This window comes from Caloenas nicobarica, unplaced genomic scaffold (genome assembly GCF_036013445.1).
Source record: "Caloenas nicobarica isolate bCalNic1 unplaced genomic scaffold, bCalNic1.hap1 Scaffold_83, whole genome shotgun sequence".
Taxonomy (NCBI): domain Eukaryota; kingdom Metazoa; phylum Chordata; class Aves; order Columbiformes; family Columbidae; genus Caloenas; species Caloenas nicobarica.
The window spans coordinates 1,089,309-1,112,512 of NW_027017717.1; the positions used below are offsets into that span (position 1 = coordinate 1,089,309).

At 50.6% G+C, this 23,204-nt stretch overlaps 1 protein-coding gene across 1 annotated transcript; it reads left to right on the forward strand.

Moving 5' to 3' along the window:
• Window positions 1-1,676: 1,676 nt before the first annotated feature.
• LOC136002940 (ral guanine nucleotide dissociation stimulator-like 1) lies at window positions 1,677-22,816 on the forward strand. The gene is given in 24 exon segments (XM_065658176.1): window positions 1,677-1,808; window positions 1,929-2,091; window positions 2,342-2,491; window positions 2,853-3,013; window positions 4,684-4,784; window positions 9,377-9,974; window positions 10,697-11,150; window positions 11,241-11,263; window positions 11,838-11,948; window positions 13,066-13,271; window positions 14,527-14,607; window positions 15,047-15,231; window positions 16,113-16,237; window positions 16,876-17,091; window positions 17,504-17,607; window positions 17,941-18,073; window positions 18,487-18,603; window positions 18,909-18,941; window positions 20,196-20,317; window positions 20,569-20,658; window positions 21,109-21,247; window positions 21,727-21,918; window positions 22,406-22,517; window positions 22,698-22,816. Coding segments are annotated over 24 exon segments (3,867 nt in total).
• The last annotated feature ends 388 nt before the right edge of the window (window positions 22,817-23,204 follow it).

Here is a 23,204-nt window from a genome sequence, read left to right on the forward strand (position 1 = left end):
ATGGGCCTCTTGGAGAAGCACCTCCTCAGACACTTCAACATCATCAGTGGGATCCTCTGGGGCTTGTTTGTGGGGAGCAGCAGAGGGGCCTGGGAGGGATGTTCCTGCTCCGAGGCGCCCCTGCGGTGGTGGCCATGCCAAAGCTGCAGGGCTGTGCCCATTGCCCCTGGACATGCCGGTAGCTGGGGATGGGGATCGGCAGCACTGGAGGGGCTGGGGCCACCACTGTGCCCTGGTGGACATAGGGGCTCGTCCACTGGATGTGGAACTCGCAGGAGCCAAAGCAGCAGCCACACGGAGCCCTCTGCAACCCTGTGTGGGGGAGTGGGAGCCGTCCTGGGCGGGGGGGACCCTCCATGGGCACCCCCCAAGCCAGGCCCCATTGCCAACAACTCCCAGCTCTGCACAGGCACGTGGGGAGCTGGTGGCTGGAGCAACCCTGCGGGGTGAGCTGCTGTGTGGGGAACAGGGCCGCAAAGCGGGAGGAGACTCGCTTCTGGGAGGGGAGACGTGACAGATGGCCCCAGGTACTGGGGAAATTCTCTGGAAACTGGATTTACTAGGCATGCATCAGTCAGGCCAGGGCAGGGCCGCTCGGCCAGGCTGGCTGAACCCCCGTGCCATATCTGCCGGGGGACTGGGGTGGTGGGTGCTGGGAGTGCCCGGGTAGGAGATGGCAAAGGTGCCGAAGGTGCCGGGGTGTCCGAGCAGACAGGGGTGTCGTCCCTGCTGGTGGGGCTTGGGGGGCCGGGGCTGTCCCCCTGCCAGGGGTGCCCAGGCTGCGGGGATGGGCTGCTCCTGCCCGGGTGGTGGGCACAGGGGGGCTGAGCCTGCAAGAAGGACAGGAGCCATGGCCAGCGGTCACCTCTGCTCTTGCCCCCAGGAGTGTCCCGGGCTGCAGATATTGGGCTCGGTCCCTACCTGGCGGGTAGAAGGTTTGGGGGAGCACAAAGGGCTGCAGGACCCACAGAACTGGGGGGGTCGGGGGGTGTGCACTGGGAGCCACTCGGGCTGCAGCTGGGGCTGCAAGTGCCTTTGGCTGGAAGCCTTGGGCCGTTCCCAGAGCTGGGACATCCTTGGCATGAGTGGGAAAGGCACTGAGCGCTGGCCCTAAGATGGATCCCTGCGGAACCCGCTACTAACTGGTTGCCAGCCCGACATGACCCCATTTTCTGGAACCCTTTGAGCCCAGCCCATCAGCCAATTGCTCACCCACTGCACTGTGTGTTTACCCAGCTGTGCACTGGACATCTTGTCCAGGAGGATCCTGTGAGACACGCTATCAAAGGCTTTACTGAAATCCAAACAGATCGCATCAACAGGCTTCCCTTGGTCAACTAGGTGGGTAACCTTCTCCTGGAACGAAATTAAGTTTGTTAAGCAGGTCTTTCCCCTCATGAACCTGTGCTGGCTGGGACAAATGACTGAGTAGTTCAACAAGGGCAAGTGCAGGGTCCTGCACCTGGGGAGGAATAACTCCAGGCACCAGTACAGGTTGGGGTGGACCCGCTGGTCCCCCCGTGCTGCCACTGCTGGGGAACCTGCTGCAGCTATTCCCAACCAGGACCTTGGAGGGGCTGCTCAAGGTGGGGACATGGGGGGACATGGGGGCGACATGAGGACCTGCTGCGGCTGTCCCTAACATGGACCCTGCAGGAGTTGTTCAAGGTGGGGACATGGCGGGGATATGGGGACCTGCTGCAGATGTCCCTAACATGGATCCTGCAGGGGCTGCTCAAGGTGGGAACATAGGTGGGGACGTGGAGACACAGGGGGGACACAGGGGGTTCCTGCAGGCACTGCTCAAGGTGGGGGAAGCGGGGGCTTTGGGTGTCACCCGGTGTCCCCTCAGGTCAGCCAGACGTTCCTGGCATGGGTGGGGACACGGCGGGTGGGCAGGTGACATGAGTGTTCCCTGGTGTCCCCAGCTCAGTGAGAAGTACGGGCCGGTGTTCACGGTGTGGCTGGGGACGCGGTGGGTGCTGGTGCTCTGTGGACACGCTGCGGTGCGCGAGGCGCTGGTGAACAACGCCGAGGCCTTCGCTGGGCGTGGGCGCATGCCCACCCTGGAGAGCACCTTCCACGGCCACGGTGCGCGGGGACACCGGGGGGGACACCAGAAGTGGGACCCCAGAAGTGGTGGGAGCCCAGTGGTGGCACACTGACAGCCGTTGGACCCCAGTGATGTGCCCACCCTGCGCAGGGTGCTGAACCCCCCATGGATGCTACCCACCCCCTCCCACCCCCTATGGTTGCTCACCCCACCATGTCCCCCCTCCGGGGTCCTGCCCCCGCCATGGGTGCTGCACCCCCATGGCTGCTGACCACCTGTGCCCCCCAGGGGTGGTTTTCGCCAACGGGGAGCGCTGGCAGCAGCTGCGCCGCTTCTCACTCTCGGTGCTGCGCGACTTCGGGGTGGGCTGGAAAAGCATCGAGAGCCGCATCCAGCAGGAGGCGCAAGCGCTGCTGAAGGAGCTGTGGGACACCCAGGGTATGGGGGGGACAGGGTGGGGGACACGCACCCCTGGGTGCTGACACCCCCCAAAAATACCCCCGCCGCCCCAGAGAAGTGCTTTGACTCTCACATACCTGCTGGTCTGCACCAGGGGTACGGGGGGGAGGTGTCAGGGGGACTGGGGGGAGGTCGGGAGAGGGGACCAGGGTGGAGGGGCACCCCTGGGTGCTGACATCCCCAAAAAATCCTCCTGCCCCCCCTTTGACTCCCCTTTACCTGCTGAGCTGCACCCAGGTTACGGAGTGGGGGGGTGAGGGGGTTTGGGGAGGTCTGGGCGGGCGGGGGTGTCACCCTTGGGTGCTGACCGCCTCCCCCAAAAGATCCCCCTTTCCCCCAGAGAAGCCGTTTGACCCCGCGTACCTGCTGAGCTGCGCCACGTCCAACATCATCTGCTCGATCGTGTCCGGGAACCATTTAGACTATCGCGACAGCGAGTTCCTGGAGCTGCTGCGGCTCATGAACGACAGTTTCCGGGAAATCAGCACCCCCTGGGCGCAGGTGGGAGGGGCTGGGGGTGGGGGGGCTCAGAGGGCTGCAATGGGGGGAGGGGGGCAGTGAATTTGGGGGTCCAGGGGGTGCGACGACGAACCAGAGTTTCTGGGAGCACCCAGTTGCTGGGTGCATGTGGGGTCAGGGGGTGCAGGGGCTGGGTGGGGGGAGTCAGGGGGGGTGCAATGATGAACAAAAGGTTTGGGGAGCTCAGCACCCCTGGGCGCAGCTGAGACCTCGGGGTCGCAAGGGAATGCTGGGAGGGGCACGATGGGTGGAGAGGGGGGCTTCTGGGGGAGGGACCAGTGGGGGGGGGGTCTTGGGGGTGAATTGGGGGGGTCAGGGAGGGTTCGATGATGAACAACAGGTTTTGGGAGCTCAGCACCCTGGGCGCAGTTGGGACTTGGGGGGCATAAGGGGTGGCTGGGGCTGTTCCGGGGGTGGCTGGGGGTGTCATAGGGGTGAAGTAGGGGGAGAGGGTGGGATAGGTGGGGGTATCGGGGGCTGCAATGATGATCAAAGAGTTTTTGGGAGCAAAGCACCCCTGGGGGCAGCTGGGACCCCGGGGGGTGCAAGGGGTGGCTGGGGGTGGGTCCAGGGAGTGCGGGGCAGCGGGGGGTGTCATGGGGGTGCAGTGGGGGCAGTACGGGGGGTTGCAATGGTGGGGGGGGGGTTGGGGAGTGCAATGATGAATTTCTGGAAGCTCCCAGTCTCTCAGTCCAGGTTGGCTGGGGGGGTCCGATGGGTTGCGGGGGTGCAGGGGCATGTCCGTGGTGACGTGCGGACACAACCTGAAAAAGTATTAGTTAATACCAACAAATATCGGTACCCCCCTTTTCTTGGGAGTTCCGAAAAATCAATTTGCCATTGTTGTCCAGGCCCATTCCCTTTCCCAATTCAACCCATTTCTAGCTTGGGCATATTTTTGGGATTAGTCTGGAGGCAAAGATCACACTGTTGTATCACCTGTTTTACAGTGGTATACAAATTTCTAGCTCTTATTTCCCTGATCAAATGTTTGCATAGTGCTTCTGCTCCTTTTCCCGGTGGGGTGTGAACCCACCCTTCCTTATTATATGATCCCTCTAAATCTACGATGAGTTTCCGATCCTCTTTAGTATACTCTGGCTTACCTTCTAAAGAGACCTGCCCGTCAGGGACTAAGGCACTTTCTATTTTTACCTTTTGCTTGGCCACTTGTTTTGCCTCTCTGTCTGCCAGTTTGTTTCCTTTCTCCAATTCCAAACTCACTTTCTGGTGTGCCTTAATATGCATGATTGCCACCTTCTTAGGAAGTTGAACTGCTTCCAATAGTTTCAATATCTCCTCTGCATGCTTGATAATGTTTGCCTTGAGAGTTCAAAAGTCTCCTTTCCTTCCAAATTGCTCCACGTGCATGCACAACCCCAAAAGCATACTTGGAGTTGGTATAGATGTTAACAGTTTTACCTTGAGCTAGTTCCAGAGCACGAGTAAGGGCAATTATTTCTGCCTTTTGTGTGAAAGTATTTTTAGGCAAAGGTCCAGATCACTTCACGGCTAGTAGTTATGGCATAACCAGCATGCCTTTCGCTGCTCAGGATACAGCTGCTTCCGTCCATAAACCAGTTTTCAGTGTTTTCCATAGGAATGTCTTTTAGATCTGGTTGATTGGATTATGTTGCTTCGATGGTCTCCAGGCAGTCATGATGAACTGGTTCTCCAACGTTACAGCTGAGGAAAGAAGCTGGATTGACAATGTTAGTGACGATAATTTCTACATCATCTTGTCAGACACCGTGTGGGATACTAGCACAGTCATTTTCTGACCCATGGTAAGTCTCCGAGCCTCCTGTATATTCAGTACCACTGCAGCAACTGCCCGCAGGCATCCAGGCCACCCTTTTGCAGTTGTGTCTAATTGTTAGGAGAAGTAGGCCACAGCTTGTCGATATGGGCCAAGGTCCTGTGCCAGTATACCCAAGGCTATTCCCTGCTTCTCGTGAGAGAATAGAAAAATGGTTTACTCACATTTGGGCTTTCTCCTGTGATACCCGGTATCCTTGGAGCCCCAAAAGTTCAATAAACTTACAGTCCAGGTTAGACACGTCTCCTCTCTTCTGGTAGTGATCAAAATGTCATCCACATATTGTAGCATTTGTCCCTCATCTCATCATCAGAATTTCACATTCAAATCACTTCCCTCCACTAATTTACTCTCATGTGTAAAGATGCATCTTAAGAGGGAGCAAGGTGGTACTTTAGTAATGGAACCGGTTCTCATTTTATAACTATCTCCCCAAACAAAATTCTTTTGGTACCAAATATAAATATGCAAACTAAAATACTGAGCTCAGACACGCAAACCAAATACCAAGTTCAAATATGCAAACAGATCACAATTACAATTAATCAAAACAATATCTCGATTTTAGCATTGCACCTTTGGACAGCTTACCGCTCAGCCAGGCAGAGGTACCACTGGGTCTCCCTGACAAAATAGGTCAGTGCGCGCTGGAGCCCAATCAGCACCTGACCCCCCGCTGCCTTCAGCAAGCTGGACTGGGCAAGGCTTTTATTAGAGTCTCATCTAGGGTATTAGAACTGTTATCCCCAAACAGGGTTTCTTGCCTGGTGTGCACACAAAAAGCTAAATTTAGTACACCGAGATGAGGCACAGCCTACCACACAAAAAACCTTACATGCACACAGTCAAGAGCTAAACTGCTCATCGTACAGATGGTTGTACTCTACAGATTATTACAATAGACATGGAATACCCAGGCACTTATAAAGATAACACACATAATTACCAAGCTAGCTATTAGTTCAACAAACACTTATCATTCGCTTCGTCCATCTACGGCCGGCCTCCTCGCGGAGGACGCGGAACCGCGGATCAGGACTCCGCACTCACTTTGCAGTCAGACTGCGTCTCGAGCACTCATTCACACAAAGCACGGTACCCGGCACAAAAACTTCTTAATCATACAACATGTAACCGTCCCCATAAGTATTCCAATTACAGTTACATCAATATAAACTTCAATTCCCATGGGTTAAGATGTTATAAAGTTACAATCGCCACGGGACTTGAACCCCCGATGATTGTTTCAATCGCCGCTGGGACTCGAAGCCCTGACGACTGTAGTGAGACTTGAACCCACGACTGGAGACTCTGTTTACCCTTCTCCCGCTTCCATACAGTCATTAGCGGCTCCATCCTGGCTCCCGAAACCGGGACACAACAGAAGTCTCAAGGTTACTCGATCTACCCCCAAGATTGCTAGCGGCTGACCCCCTTTTGGTCGAGTCAAGTCAGTAACCCCCTTAGGTACCCATTTACACCAAACCAAACACCAATATGAGGAATCTGGCCACGCGTGGACGTCTCCTATGAGTTAGTGGGCCTCCATGTTACAGTAAAAAAACATGCCTGATCTGCTTAATGCAAATGGTCGCTGTCTGCCCTCGCGGTGACCAGCCGGAGTGGAGCCCCTCCGAAACAAAAGGTTCGGGACGCGTCTAGGAGGTCCGTTTCTCTCAGGCGGTCCGCGCAGCCGGGCAGAGTTCGTCCTGCTGCAGCCGCCAAAATGACATGCGGCAACAACTTTACAACCTATAAAGTCATAAAACTTTACAACTCGCAAGGTTATAAAGCAGGTATGTTTGTTAGACGTCGGGCGCATGAAGGATCAATCCTTTAATCTTGCGTGCGCCTTCTAACAATAGAAGATGTTTTTAAATACAACAAGTTGTTACATATTCATGATAACCCCAGGAACGCCTATACCTATTCATAACCTTTCCCCAAGAAGGTGGCTCTTATTAAAATGAGTTCCAGGACCTTGGCCCCTCCCTGTTGCACCTGCGCAGTGCTACCTGGTGATCATGAACTTTTCATCTTCGGCTTAGAATGCTGAATTGGCTGGGATCCCACTGCTGAGTCAGTTAAAGTATCATCCCTTTGCTGAAAATCTTCGTTATTTCGTCTCCTCAAGGATACAGCTGGATGCTGTAAAACTTCTTATCTTTGCATTTAATGAGGCTCTGTTTCTGAACATAATTCACAAAACTCGAGGCCCTTGCTACGTGGTTAACCCTTTAATTGTTAATTCCCTATAACAGCGGCAGAGCCGAACTCATCCAAAACAAGAGACAAGTTTGCTCCTCACGTATAAAAATATCCAGACAAGTTGCCTTTCCATCTTGTCACGTGCAATAATTCTATTGGGGCTGTCGAGAACAGCACAGTTGACAACACCAACATCTCTGTAGGTGGCTTTGGTTTGATAAGGATAATGTCAAGCAGTTTGTAACCAAACCCTTTAAATTTAAAGTTCCTAGAAGTCCTGACACTTGGTTTTAGGGCCTAATTAAACAGGCCTGCAAACAGGCTGTCAGGCTTTGTTTTCCTGAAGGAAGAAATGGAGGCACAGGGAGTGAAGCAGGACATGACCCGGACTAACTCCTCCCTTTTGCAACCTCCACTTTTGCTGCCACGTCCCAGGATTTCAGACACGCCAAGACGGCAGCTCTGGACTGGGAGGCCCGTTTAGATCTGGCAAGTTTGGAGGTTTGTGGAGGGGAAGCCAGCGACAGTTTTCTGTTGCCGTGCGATGAAGGAGATGACCCTACAGAGGAGCGCTGCTCCACTGAGCTGAATGGTTTTGGAAACCATTTTGATTCCCTTTGAAAAAACAAACCCAAATACCCAAACACTCACCCGCAGTTTCTCTCAGTGAACAGGGTTAGAAAAAGCCTACGAACCTACGAGGAGTAACGGCTACACAGCAGCCTAGTTACAGCTATCCAGAAAGGTATGAACGCTTGTACACCTCTCTATATCAATCTCTATAAATACAGAATTCTACACAAGGAACTGTGGAAAGACGTCATTCAAGGCTGGCTTGGTTTTGTTGTTTTACAAAAGCTCGCGAGGCCTTTTGTTCAGATCGCTGCTGTTTTCTGCCAGTTTGGATCAATCGTTCTTACAAGGGATCTGGTGGATTCCAGCACGTTTCTGCCTCTCTTAGAGTCATAAGACACTGAGAAAAATGTTTGAGGTTAGAAAAGGTTTGAACAAGTGGGGTCACCTCTGCTGAAGTGGAGGGTGTTCAAGGTCCCACGGGGAAGCAGCCTCATCTTTTCACTCAGGTACATAATTGCTCTGACCAGAGACAAAGGAACAAAAGAGAGCAGAAACACTGACTTCCACAAAATGAGCCAGTGTGTTTAACTACAACTCACATTTCTGGGGAAGGAACCCCCCTTTGCTGGGGAACAACGCGTTCTTGATTTCAGTTGCCTATTCTTTAAAACCTTTAGTAGAATAAGGAATCTATTGAATCACAAAGTGAAAACATTGCTCTAAATGACAAGAACTTCATTTTTCCTTTCCCACTTGTAGTAAATGTTAGAGCGACCTAGTGATTCCTGTTGCTAGTTAAATGAGATGGCAGATGGCTCATGTTATTGATAAGGATTATATGAGTCTATTTTGAGGAAACCAGATGTACCGAAACACAGGAACAGGAACAGACAAATCGTGGACTGAAGGACAAGAAGATGACCAAATGGGGGAGATAATAGAAACGTCAGCCAAAGCCAGAAGGACAGTGATTTTTTTCTACAAGGACCCCCGAGTTCAGATAAAGGACAAACTGAGGAAGATGAGAGCCTTCATCCTGACGACCACCAGATGGGGAGAGAAGACCCTAACACCAAGACAGAGCATGCGTATCTATTAGTATGAATATGTATTAGTGGGTGGGATAATTCCCCAAAATAGAGAATTGTAATAACAAAGGGGGGTATATAATGACCACTAAAAACTTTGTCAGGTGTGCATGTAGGTGGAACGCAGATTCCCACGCACCCAGCGCTGCTTTGCTTATCTCCACTACAATAAACTTCTCTTGAGCATAGACTCTGTCTGTGTGGAGTAAGTTTATCTATCACACCACTTCTGCTGGGACTGTGTAGTTTTGCATTATCTATGTTCTCCTCTTTGATATTTCTTCCTAATCAGAACATTACACAGCTTTGTGAGGTTCCTCTTCACGGAAGGCAGGAGCCCCGGAGAATAAAAGACACAGGCACACACACCTACGTGTGCCCAAAGCCCTATGTTGTTAAGGAAGCGGCTGGTGTGAAAACCTTATTCGTGCCCCATGTTTCCTGCAGAACCACCTTCTTGCTGGAGGAGGAATGTGGGCTCTGCCCTGTGTTCCAGCAGAGCTGCCTCAGCTGGGAAGCCACAACCCGGCTGCAGTGGTGCTTGTAGCCTGTGGACTGCTCGCGTGTGTCTGGTAGAAACCGGCTTGAGGGCGCCGACGGAACGACTTGCAGGAGGCGTTGGTAAGACAGCGGGGTTCGGTTCCCGCCTGCAAGGCCCAGCAGTCACACGAAAGCGTGTGGTGCGTGTGCACGAAGCAGCTCCCGGGAGCGCCCGTCCCTCACGCTGCCGCAGAACAAGCTCTGCTCCCCGCACAGCTGCAGTCCCGCCCGTCGGGCCCGCTCCCGGCGCTCTGTCCGGCTGAGCAAGGGCTTCCACTCCGGCCGGGCTGAGGGCGGGGCAAGGGGCGCGCGAGGGAGCGGCGGCGAGCTGCGATTGGCCGGCTGCGGGCGGCCCGCGAGGCCGCGTCCGGTGGCCGTGGTGACGCCGCGGCCGTTGCCGGCGGAGCCGTCGGGGCGAGCGGTCGGGGCGAGAGAGAGAGAGCGGGAGTGCGGGGCTGGCGGAGCCGGCAGCAGCTCTGCCTGCGGCCACGGCCGGGACGCAGCGCCATGTGCGGGATCAGCTGCGGGCCCTGCTGCGGACGGGTATGAGCAAGGCCGGGCCCCGCCGCCCGCCCTCCCCCGGGCCTGCGGGGGCCACGGGGCCGGGGGGCGGCAGCACCGAGTGCCGAGAGAAGGGTGTTGGTGGCTGGTCCCGAGTGCCGAGGGACGGGACGGGAGGAAACGGCCTCCAGCTGTGCCGGGGGAGCTTCAGGTTGGGCGTTGGGAGCGTTTGCTGCCAGCAGGGGTTATTAACCGTGGGAACAGGCTGCCCAGGGCAGCGGGGGAGTCCCCAGCCCTGGAGGGGCTGAACGGACGCGGAGGAGGTTCTGGGGGACAGGGCTGTGGGTTCTCAGGGCCGTGTTCTCAGGTTCTCAGCACAGGTTCTCAGGCCGGCATCAACGGATTAAGCCTAAGAGTTAACATAGTCGTTCATGTGAGTTAGAGAAGGGGGGAAATGGGCAAAAAGTATCCTGTTCTGGTGACAAAGCTCTTCTTTCCAGTGAAGTGTTCTCTGGGCCTGTAAGCAACAGACAATGCTGAAATCTTTTCAGTGATCAACTGCTTATATATTTAAAAACAAAAGCAATAACAACAAAACGTTTCGAAGCAGAAAGGACTTTTGAACAAGGAACAAGTTTTGTCTGAGATGTAATAGAATCCCGTGCCTTGAGGTGATTTCCAGTCAAGTGTTACAGTGATTATAGGTTCTCAGGGACATGCCAGGGGTGGGTTAAGGGCTGCACTCAATGACATTCAAGGTGTTCTTCAACCAAAGTGATTCTATGATTCTCTCGTACAATCTATTTTTTGCATTGTAATAGTGCCTAAAGGTCAGGGTTCCTATGATTTTGTCCTGGTACTTTTGCAAGAACATTAAAAGTAAATGTGTTGCTCTCTGCAATTCAGAACTGCCTTTCTGTTGTTTTCCAACAGGCTCGGAATTTCTCCTTTCGGAACCTGTCTCTCTGGAGATGTTGGAGGAGACAAAGGAGGAGGACACCCCGGAGGAAGACACGCGAGGAAGACGTGGAGTCTCTGCACAGCCTTGAGGAGAGTCTGACCAAGCCAACGGAGGAAGGTGTGCAGACAGCAGAGCGCATTGAGGAGAGTCCAGAGCGCATTGAGGAGACTCCAGAGCGCATTGAGGAGAGTCCAAGCAAGATTAGAGAGGGAGATGTGGAAACTCCAGAGCACACTGAGGACAGTCCAAGCGAGATAAGAGAGGAAGACGCAGAGACTCCAGAGCATATTGAGGAGACTCCAGAGCACATCGAGGCTGGTCCAAGCAAGATAACAGAGGAAGACGCAGAGACTCCAGAGCACATTGAGGACACTGAGGACAAGCCAACTGAAGAAGATGCGGAGACTCCACAGAGCCCGGAAGACAGTGTGAGGAACCAGCCTGGGGAAGATGTGGAGGTTCCACAGAGCGTTCAAGAGGCAAGTCACTGGTGTACAGGCGGTTCTATCTGACTAGGGGATATTTTAGAGGTAAAGGAGGTAAAAACAAACAGAAAAGCAACTCAAAAAACCCCAAACCCCAGCCTCCCCAACCAGGATTTTGTTGCACTGCACTCAGAAGAAATCCTTTCTAATTTAGTTGTTGCTGTGCTTAAGGCTGTGGTGGTTAGTAAAGCCCTGAAATTTTAATTGTTCAATTGCATGTATGATGTCAGAACATTATGCGGTTGCAGAGGGACCAGTATATGTATTTCTAAAGTTAATTGTTACATCTATTTTCAATTCTCTTGTTCTTTGCTCCTCAACATGTATCAGCATGTTAATGCAGTGGCTGTTAGTGCTGGGGTTCAGGAGATCTGGACTCTCTGGTTCAATTCTTACCTCTTTCCTTGGCTTGTACAGTAATTTGTGCACTCAGCTCCTCTCTGCTTTCATTTAGAAGTCCAAAAGTTACCCCAGGTAACTAAAGGCAGCTAAAAAGTGGCAACTTAAGTGAGTGTTTTTGAGGCGGTTTGAGCTCCTCGTCTTGGCATGCTGGTGTCTGCAGCTGGTGCTTGTGCAGGGACCATGTTCCTTTCTCTCTTACTTGTTTTCTTTGCCCTTTTCCTGGCAGAGCACAACTGAGGATGGAGGTGAAGAAGTAGAAGAAGCAGCTGTTGACTGTGACACCCTGAAAAGAGTGCAGATCCAGCAGACTGAGGATGAAGGAGCAAGATGGCTCGGGGTAAGTAAAGCTGGCGCGGTGGCATTTTGGATGGCTGCTCATGGACTTTGGAGCCTGCTCCAGGGAGCTGAATTCCACACGGATCATTATGATATTAACTTTTAGCACTGACTGCTCCCACTATTAAAAAAAAAAAACCCAAACCAAGAAAACACTGAAGTTGTGTGTCTGGATCATCTGAAATGCCTGTCTTCTTGTGTTGGCTCTTCTTGTTTTCTTGATGTGTAAAACAGATTTGACCGGTGGTGGCGGTGGGTCAGATGGTACTTAGTGCAGAAATAAGGGTCTAGCTCATGGCCTGAGAAGTTGAACATTTGTCAATTATTTTGGACTGGCTGTGGCTCATTTCTGCTGTTAGGAACCTGTCTCAGGTCTCCCAAACAAATAGTCTCAGTCTTTTGACTAAAGAAGGTCTCTGAAAAGTCACTGGAAAATTCCTCAAAACATAAGTGAATATAGGTTTGGGTCTTATTTTCATATTGCTTTCTCAGCTTAATTAATTGTCTGCCTTTCTGCAAGAATTACAGCTCTGTACTGTTTTTCGAAGGTATTTCCAAGCATGAAAGCTTTAGGGGTAAGCGCAATGAGCTGAAATGCACAGGCACTCAGTTTGGCAGGTGCTGCTGCCTGCACCGTTGTGTCCAGGTTGGTAGTATAGAGACTTTGAGTAGCAGATTTCCCACCTCTGCCTCCTGTTATTACCAGGAGAAACATGAGAAAGTATTTTTGACCTCCTGTACATTTCCCAGCTGCTGGTTTTGTGTAAGAGGTGGAGAGCATTTTGAGCATGTCTGTGTCCCATAAAGATACTTTAGAAAAGTAGAATTTTTTCGCGTTTCGGGGGTGTTGTTCCTTGTACGTAGAAGGAGTTTGCCAGGTCTTGGTCATGTTCTCAAGGGAAGAGCTCTAAGTGATGCTGCATTTGTAGAGGGATTTGGAGGCTTTTCAGGTGAAAAGCATTTGGTATTTTGAGAGCCAAAACTGACAAAATTGTTTAGTAACTAGAGATGGACTATTCCTGTGAAAAGACGGAACTGAATCTGTGTTTCGCTGTGCAAGCTGTCAGGGATCTGGCTTCTGTTTGAGCTTTGTGCTTTGTTTTTGTTTCACTTTGTAGGCTGAAGGGGACCAGTTACCTGCAGAACACGCTGTCAGCCAGGCCGAGATGTGCAAAAGCAGGACCCTGAAAGCTGGCACTTTGGAAATGCTTGTGGAGACCCTTCTGATGGCCTTTGAGGAGAATGATTTTACATACATCAGCATCTTCCTCTCCACATACAGGGCCTTTGCTTCCACCAGCACAGTCCTGGAACTGCTCCTGGACAGGAAAGAACCGGGACAGAATGGAAATGGAGCCATCATTGATTACACATGACAGGGGATGTTGGCAAGAATTTCTTCTACTACTTTTAGTGGACATGGACTTAATAACCTGATGGACAGAGGTCAAGAACCGTGCAAAATTCAGGATTTCAGCATAAACACACATAAATGTGTAAATGCATGCTGCCCACATCCCAACTCTCATGAAAGCTCAGGCACCAGGTGGGGAAAGTGTGCGGGGTCTGGCTGCTGAGGAACCAAACTGGGACCGACACCAGAAAATCAATACAGCTTTTCCATTGAAATGTGCATGCTCAGATGTATCCTGACGTCCTCCTACCCCGTATTTAAGGAGGTGCAAGGTGTGGTTTGCAAGGAGCTGTTCCAGCTGATGCCAGGGCTCTCCCCGCAGGTCTCTCCAGGCTCAGTGTCCCCAGCTGAGCTCCCTGTGGCTGTGGCTGCGCCGCTGTTGTCAGAGGGACCACGGGTTTGCCTGATTTAGTCTGGGTTTGCTTTGCAGTGCACGGGGATATGTGCAAACCCTTCATCTCTGCCTCAGCTTCCTCAGCCCTGGTGGAATTGTCCAACATGAAGCCCTTGTTATAAGATTGTCGAAGCTTTACTTCCTGTTTTAAAGCCTTGGGCGGTGCTGAGGGTGTGAGCCGTGGCAGGGCAGAATAATCCTGCCTGCAAGGCACAGGCCTTGCCTGGGTAGGCAAGAGATTCTGCTTTGCTGTTGGGGTTGTGCCCCTGGTTTCCTCTTTCCCGGTGGTGTTTTCACAGCCCCATGGCCATGCCCACTGGTGACAGCTGTGCCAGTAGTTTGGGCACAAGTGGGCACGTGCCACCGGGAAAACTTGGTGTGAAATCACCCTGGGAGTGGGGAGGAATGGGAAATACTGGAGAAACAGAAGCTGCGTTGCAGAAAGTGGTTGTGTTCCAGCCTCCTTGTGTGCTGGAGGGAAAATGGGCAGAAAGGGTCTTGGAGCTGTGAGCAGAGAAACTGTTTTAGTTGATTCCTCCTCTGTGCAGGCTGCTTCCTAGGAATGAACAAACTAGCTTGGAAGATACTGGCTGTTTCTTCAGGATTTTTTTCCTCTTCAAGCTCCTTAACTTTGCCCGACTCTTAGATTCCACATTTGCAGTTTGAGCTAGAAACACTTTGTAGTTGTTTATGCTAATTGTATATGAATTACGCTATTTGGGATTTTGCTTTTACTCAGTAGAGGTTCCTCTAAACCCCCTTCTCATTTTTCAGATATGGAAACCTGGAGGTCTCAAGCTGTGAAGAAGCTGAAAGCCAGAATTCCCCCGAATCCACCACAGCGCTCAGGACGTAAGTTTGGTTTTGCGCCGCCCAGCGAGCCCCAGGCAGGGTTGGGTGTTGGAGGAGGATGTGGGCAGCAGAGCTGTTGTTTCCTTGGACACTTCACAGCCCTGTTTGCTTCACGGAGCTTGTGTAAAGGCCGAGTATCAACTGTCTCATAACACATCCAATAATGCGACCCAGAGAAAATCTTAGTGTTTTTGTTAATGAGTGCGCTGGTTTCTCAAGGTGTAAGTGAAGAAGCAGCCTTTAGTTTCCTATGAAGTAATATCTTAATAATATTTCTTGCATAAAAAGAACAAATTAAATTCTGTGCTCGCAGAAGTGTCCAGCCTGCCTTCACGTGGGGGATGAATGTCTCAGTGTTGTTCTGTTAGATACAGATCCAGGCGATTGCATCAATACCTGCTGTATAGAACCCACGTGTTCTCTCTGAATTTGCTCACAGTGCGATCGCATCGATTTTACAAGCCTGGCTCGATCAGTGCGCCGAGGATTTCCAAGAGCCGCCGGACTACGTGTGTCTGATGGAGGTGCTGGATTATCTGAAGAGACACATGCCCGGCTCTGACCTGGAGAAGAGAGCGCAGAACCTATTGGAGCAGTTCCAGAAAGAAGAACTGGAGAATGATGGTAAAGTACCTTTCTCTGCTGCCTGTGTGTTCTCCCAGTGTCAAGCCTGTGCTCTCCAAGCGTCCTGGTTTTGGTTAAGCAAGACCAAATGTCTTTGAGCGAATCTTCCTTTCTGCTGAGTTCTTGTACGTGCATTTTTCTCAAGTTGGCTGCGTGTTTTTCAGACCCCGTTGGCTCTGGAGTGGATAACGGTAGGACTGGTGTGCAGAAAGGCCCAGGCTTACACTTTAGACAGGCCCTGCAGCCCTGAATCCAGCTCTGGTTTACTGCCGAGTCCAGCCCAGGGCGTCGGGGTGCCTGTCCTGCAGCTGCTGGAGCCACGATTGGTTTCGTATATTTTGCATTACTTTCTCTCCTCATGAGTATTACTAGCAAAGCATGTTTTAACTTTCCAACTGGTCTCTCTCCCTTCTCCTCCTCTTCTCTTAAAATCTGGACATAAGAGCATTCTCGAGGCAATATTTTGGGGGTATAATTGCAGTCTTGTCTCTTTGCAGTTCAGCTTTATTTCAGGCTGTAGAATGTATAAATACTGACAAGTAGATTATCAACATTCTGCAGTGTTAATAAGGAATTACTGTTGGGGGGTTGGTGGGTTTTTTTGCTTCCAAAGAATGGTTAGTGAATGGGTTAGGGCACTTCTCAGCGAAGAGACCCTGAACAGCTCAATTCTTTCTGTTTCTTTTTCTTCCACCTTCTCTTTGCCAATTTAACCTTCTGGTGCTTACTTCTCTCACTAAAATAGGCAGCACGGTGAGGCCGTTACACCAGGCAGGACCCTTTGCATGTTGTGCTATTGCATGTAGTGATTTTTGAAATATCTGCTTTGATTCAGTGTTTGCTGTATAGATTTACTAACTCATGTTTTCCACGCCGGACAGACGGGTTCCACAGCCTTTCTCCCCATAACCTGGACAATGAAGAGGAACTGGAGATCAGCAGTCCAGAAGAATTCTCTTTCTTCCAAGAAGACCTTGTGGCAGAACAGCTGACATACATGGACGCGGTATGTAGATCATACCTATTACTTGAAATGCTCGGGGCAGTAGTACTGGGCTTCCAAATTATTTTTTAAGTTATGTCAATGTAAGTCTAGTGTTCCAGAACAGCTCTGTTGCTGGGACACAGAGCGCAGCTCTGCTGGGTTATCCAGACTTGCTTTGTTCGTTGGGCTTTTCCTTCGGTTATTCTGAAGGTGGTGTTTGTCTTCTTTTTGAAGTTTGAATGTAGACTGCGTAGCCTTTTTGGCAAAGTTTAATATTTGACCCCTCAGAAATAGCGTGGTTTTACTATATTTTAGGCTACCTCGCCTAGACGTGTATAAGTACTTTTAACTGTAGTGCTCTGATTTGGTTTGTTTGTATCAATCTCTTTCAAAAGTATCATTATATAGAAATTTTTCTCCTTGGTTATGCAAGTGATACAAAGGTATCTCTTATTTTGCCAGGACTGTTTAGCTGACAGTTCTTTTAGGGCATCAAGCCTAAAGGGTTATGCCAAAGTGTGTATTTTAAACTAAGAGAAAACAAATATTTCCCTTTTAATACCATATTAGATTTAGGTCCAAGTTGTACTGTAAACGTGCATTTCTTCCTGTGCGCAACAGAGATCCAGGCTGACTTGGGCACCTCTGTTTCCGTCTAGACACTCTTCAAGAAAGTTGTGCCCCAGCACTGTCTGGGCTGCATCTGGTCCCGAAGGGAGAAGACAGAGAACAAGCACCTGGCCCGGAGCATCAGAGCCACCATCTCGCAGTTCAACGCCGTCGCCAACTGCGTGCTCAGCACTGTTCTGAGGAGCAAAGACCTGAAAACACAGCAAAGAGCCAAGATCTTGGAGAAGTGGATTCGCATCGCACGTGTAATGCATTTATTGGCGACTGTTTAATGTTCCTTGTGCGGGTGCCGTGGGGCTGGGAGGGGAGAGGGGGGTTGTACGTGTTGGGCCCAGGCCAGGGAGCAGCTGAGCTCTCGTTCTTTCTGGTTTTGGCCGACTGTCCCTGTCACAGCACACGCAGTGTTGCTCTTCCTCTCTTTGGGCAGCATCAGCACAAAGAGATGAAAGTGAGGAAGACAAGGTGTAAATGCCAAAGCCCATCAAGTGTTTGGTGGCCGGAGGGGGCAGTGATATTTTTGATGCTCAATATTTGTAGAGCTGCCCGCTTAGCAGGGAGAATGTGCAGCAAGCAGGACACGGGGCAGACAGAAGAGCACTGACCTGTTGGTGATGCTGACGTTTAATGCTCCTGGGTTTCTAACCGCTCCTTTCACAGGAATGCAGGATCCTCAACAACTTCTCCTCCTCCAAGGCCATCGTTTCAGCACTGCAGTCCACCTCCATCTATCGCCTGAAGAAGACCTGGGCCTGTGTTCCAAAGTAAGGCTGCCCCAGACAAAGGCAAAAAGCTCCGTGCTCTTTCTTTGTACCCGTTTATCCGCCTTCTTACAAGAATCTCCTACCTGCGCTGTGATTGAGAACCCTCAGCAGGGTCAGCGTCCCTGCGGCATTTCTTTGTGTCAAACAGGGCCTGGGAGCACCAGAAGATCCCAGGAAGGTTCCTGGTAGATGTGCAGCGTGTCACTGGATGTGTTTTGGTGCCGTTATCTTTGATGTGCCCAACTGTTAACGATTCATGAGAAAAAAATAGGAACCCGATCTGATTTAGAGTGCTTACAGATAACTGGAATGATTTAATCTTTTCCTGTACAGGGACATAATGCTGATGTTTGAAGAGCTGTCCGACATCTTCTCTGAGTGCGACAACTTTTCGACAAGCAGGGAGCTGCTGATGAAGGTGGGAATGAGTTTGAGTTGCAAGGCTTGTGATCGCAATCAAAGCCGAGCTCGGCCCTTTTCCTAACCAACGGAACTCCCGTGTGCGGTGCTTTGGGGAAGACAGGTCTGTAAATCCCGGGCTTTTCTGCTGGGGCGAGAGGTGCCGCACAGCGCAGTTTGACGCAGATGAGTTACGAATGAGCACGTTGGCTTTCTACCGCTCTGTACAGACATGAACCGCTGGCTAAGATACTAAGGATGGTGTCATGAAAGAAAGCATCATTTACAAGAGCACTGTTTGCTGAAGCAGACGAGTTGTATTTTGTTTGCTTACACAGGAGTATTCTAGCATTCTAATAATTCTTCTTCTTATTATTATTCTAATTTTTCTTCTTCTTCTTCTTCTTCTAATAATAATAATAATAATAATAATAATAATATATATATATTTTTTTTTTTTTTTTTTTTTTTCCGGGTCAGTTAATCCAGCATTGCTCTGATGGTTTGCAGGGAGTCATGCAGGGCACGGTACCTTACCTTGGTACCTTCCTCACAGATCTGGTGATGCTGGACACAGCCCTTCAGGACTATCTCGAGGTAATTTGGGGCAATTTTTGGAATCCTAAACATCCTCCCTCCCTTCCCGGCCATGTGTCTGCTCCTCTGTCTTCCACTGGGTTCTAGTGCAGTTCTTCAACATGGAGGAATCTATTTAAAAAATAGACTCAGGTACACAAGTGCTGGGGTTTCTCCTAGAGCTGGAAACAGGTATTTGTAGAAGCCTTTGCTCAGGGCAGGTCTGGCCTTTCCCTTCCTTGGTGTCGCTACTTCATCCTGTTTGTGATGAAATCCAACCGAGCCTGTGCTCTTCTCCTCTGATCCCTTCTCTTTCCTTCCAACAGGGCGGGCTGATCAATTTTGAGAAGAGGTGAAGGGTAAGTGGAACGTTGACTATTCCGTGATCTTTAGTTCCTGATGCTCTCTGCTAGAGCGTTCTCTTGGCGAGCCTGTTGTCTTTGCTCAGGCGTATCCGACAGCCGCTAATGTTAATGCAGTTTGTGAGGAAGGAACAATCCCTGGCCCGCTGTGAACCTCTGCCGGGCTGCGAGGGGCGGCGCGGGAAGAGAAATTCCTTTTCGATGCGGGCAGCAGGGGAGGAGGAGCTGCAGGGCACTCGCTGCCACGGGATTTACGTCTGGGGCGCGCACATTCCCCCCGTTTGGTGTTCACGGGAACACGTTACACGTGTGTGTTCTGTGTGCTGGGAGTGAATCAGACCTGCTGGCGTGAGACCTTTGCTTGCCACGAGATACAGTTTGTAACCATCTTCCTTGTGCTGCAGTAAATCCTGGTGGGTGAAAGGTGCAGAGAGTGACCCAGGTACCTGGGCCTGAGAAACCAAGGCTCAGCGTTTCCTTCCAGCCTGAGCCTCGTTGGTCAGAGATCAGTAGCAGCAAAGGCGCCGGGGTTTCCTCTGTGTGAGGGAAGTCGTGCCAGATCTCGGCTCTGGGCTCTGAAAGCAGCCGTGGTTTGGCTGTGATGGAGCCGTTTCCTTCCCTCAGCTGCTTCCGGCTCCACAAACCACCGCTCGGACTTGCCGTGTGTGCAGAACCGCACGGGCCAGGGTACTCATGAGATACACGAGCTGCTCCGTGCTCATGGGTCCAGCTTCACACAAAGCAGCAGCAAAGCTGAACCGCGCTGAGTGCTCAGCTCTGAGTCTAGAACCTGCTCCAACATGACGGGTTATAAGAATTATTTTGGCCAAGCGTGTGTGCAAGCGGAGTTGGGGAAGAGCAGCACGTTCCAGTCACACGTTGGGGACAGCGTTTTGTGTTCCTCTGGTGCAAGTGTGAGTGCACGACGTGCAGAGCCGGGGAGGATCAGGCTCTGCTTTCGTCACAGGCACCTCTAGTTCTTTCCCTTGCTCAGTGCCTGAGAACCACCTCCGTACAGGCGTGATTCCTCTCTCGGCGCTGCTCTGGCCACGCAGGGTGAGCGGGAAGGGTGAGCTGCAGAATTGCATTGTTTGAGAAACTGGTTCTTGAAAGAGTCACTTCTTCAACTGAAACGGAACTTGGGGTCAAACTCAGTTTGTCCTGCATCTGTTGCTGCGTGTGTTTAGTATCTGAATGAGTCTGGCTTTATTTTTCTAATTAGAATTCCTATTTTATGATTTGTTTTCTTAGGAATTTGAAGTAATCGCCCAAATTAAGCTCTTGCAGTCTGCGTGTAACAGCTATTGCATGCCACCAGATGAAAAATTCCTGAAGTGGTTTAGGAGGCAGCAGCATTTAAGTGATGAGGAGAGGTAGGGTCTCAGCCCAGCTGGCGAAGCAGCTTTTCTTCCCCCGCAGGCAGGTTCTCTCAGCCTTGAGCTCTGCGCTGCCAGGAGCTGCCGCACGCTGCTGCTCCCGGAGAGTGGAAATACACACGGGCAGAGCTGCGTCCCTCCTTGTGGGGATGCAACCCTCTGTGAAGTGGGAAGAACCCAGGGTTTCTCTGATTTCTTAGATACTGCCACTTGGAGATATATAACTAATTGTATTGCCTGTTCTGCAGTTTCCGCCTTTCCCGTGAAATTGAAGCAGCTGCTGAGAAGAGCGTCACATCGGCCACAACTCAGAAGAGCGTGGGGAAGAGATTCAGCCTGTGAGTACAACGGGGAGAGGGGGGTTTGGTGGCTGACTATGAACCGCAATAAATCAAACACCAGCTGACAAACCTGGCTGGGGACCCAGAGCACTGCAGTACTGTAAGGAGACACCACCAGCTAGAAATACGTATTTCTGTCTGACGTTGTCCCTTTCTAGTGGTGCAAGTAGCCGTGAGGATTATCGACTAAAGACACTAGAAGTAACCTTAAGGTGTCAGACAAAGGAACAATGTTAGTGCTGGATTATAAATGCGATTCGAATTTGCAGTAGCAAAAGAGAGTAAATAAGGATAGAGTCTAATTTGATATACACACGCAAAGAATAGGCCACTGGAGACAGGAAAACACAACACTCCGTCAGGTTTTTGAAGCAAGTGACAGCTTTGCTCAGCCCAGCTCTGTTGTGCTTTCCCTCACCGGCCATTGCGCTTTCTTTTCTCTCCTAGGCCGTTCCTGGGCTTGGGGCTGAGCGCCCACAGCACACCCGTCACAGCGCAGCCCAAACCCGCTCCCGGTGGGAGCTCTGGGGACAGCAGCGTCACAATCGTCACTGCCAGCGCCACTGCAGAGGAGCCTCAGCACAAGGTAGGGCCTGGGCCCTGTTTTCAGCACACACAGCCTGTGCGAGGCTGCGTTGCTCGCAGTGGAATGGAGGGACCTGAGCTCTGGGAAAGGCGTTTTTGGGGGGAAGGCTCATGTGCATAAGCCCAGCCTAATTGTGGGGCAGGCAGAGCAGCTGAGCAAGTGAGAAGCAGGTGAGGTCAGAGCTCAGCAGCCCTGTGGGTTTGACCTGCCAGGAGCTGCCCAGAGGAAGCCTTGCCTGGGCTGGGTTCCGTTCCCAGGGAGCTTGGTCCTACAGACTCTGCTCTTTTGACCTAAACTGCCTTAACGGGGTTGCTGAAGCCCTTGTTAAGGCTGTTGTGCTGAAGAGTGTCATATTTAGCTGATGGATCTTTGAAATTGTACTAAACGTTCTTAAACCAAACGAAGCATGAGGTGCTGGACTCTGGCATCCATCACTGGTTTAAACTGTTGAGCTGGAGCAGTTGTTAGTGTGATTTCAATTGATCTCGTCCCCTCCCTTGCTACCATCTCATGCCAAGTGCTCCAAGAAGTGCCCCGACTCCATGACAACCACCACATCAAAAGAAGTGCCTCCAGTGCAGCCAGTTTACAACCAGCAGAAGGGAGACAGCTGCATCATCCGGACCAGCCTGGAAGATGACAGAAGTGGCAACATCTACAAGAGCATCCTGGTGAGTGGTGGGAACAGCAATAATGCTGTTACCGTGGGTGATGTTGTCACCCCAGCTGACTTAAATGGTGCTTTTAGTTTTGGAAACACCTGTTCACTGATCAAACCTCAGAAAGTGTTTAGCACAGGAGATCAATGGATGTCTGCAAACAACAGCTGGGGCAGCGGTTGCTGTGGAGTTGATGGCTGCTGAGAACAAGGTCTCACCTCTCCAAGTGGTTGCTCAGGAGAGCAGAGGCTGTGATTTACTGCTGCATTTCTAGAACAGTGTCTGTCGTCTTGAACTAAATCAACCACCACGTGTCGCAAAGAGCGTGGTTTAGTATCTGGCTGAATCTGCTACGCAGTTACTGACCCGTTGTAATTTTTCAGTTCTTGGAAATCTTTTCCAAGCCCAAATAGTCTGCAGAAAGACAGGCCTTTGCTAAGGATTCAGTCATTAAAGAGAGAATAAAGCAGAAGCTCCCATTGCAACTCTGTCTTTGCAGCTAACGAACCAAGAGAAGGCTCCTGCTGTCATCCAGAGAGCCATGGAGAAGCACAACCTGGAGTCTGGCTCAGCTGATTACGAGCTGGTACAGATCATCTCCGAGGCCAAAGGTGGGGAAGCAGAGCTCTGCTGCTGCTGCTGGAAAAGTTCTGCGGCATCTGGAAGGAAAGAGTGAAATGTGAAGCGACGTCAGAAACGCCATCGACACGTTGTCGCAGCTGCCGGTGAGAATAAACCCCTAACGCTAAGTGGTGCGCAAATTAACGCTTGCTCCTCTCCCTCTCTTGCAGAGCTGGTGATCCCACCCAAGGCGAACGTGTTCTACGCCATGAACACCCAGGCCAACTTGGATTTCATCCTGAGGAGGAAAGCTGCAGCAAAGGAGGAGCCTGCCGTTAATATATGTTGATGTTTCATCTTTGTATCGTATTTGACCTTGTATATTATTTACTATTTATAAGTATTTTTAAGTATTTACTATTTATAAGTATTTTGAGTATGTAAATTTTTTCCCACCAGTTTTTGTCAGGAGTTAATATATTTTAATACTTGATCTGTATATAATATTTGAGTAATATAATATAATGTAGTCTAGTATAATATAGTCTAGTATAATAGAGTATAGTATAATATAATAGAGTATAGTATAGTATAATATAGTATGTAAACTTTTTTGTCTCGAGTTAATATATTTCAATATTTGTTCTTTATATAATGTTTGAGCTTTGTATAATATTTATATAGACGTATGTAAACTTTTTCACACAAATTTTAGTCTGGAGTTAATGTATTTAAAT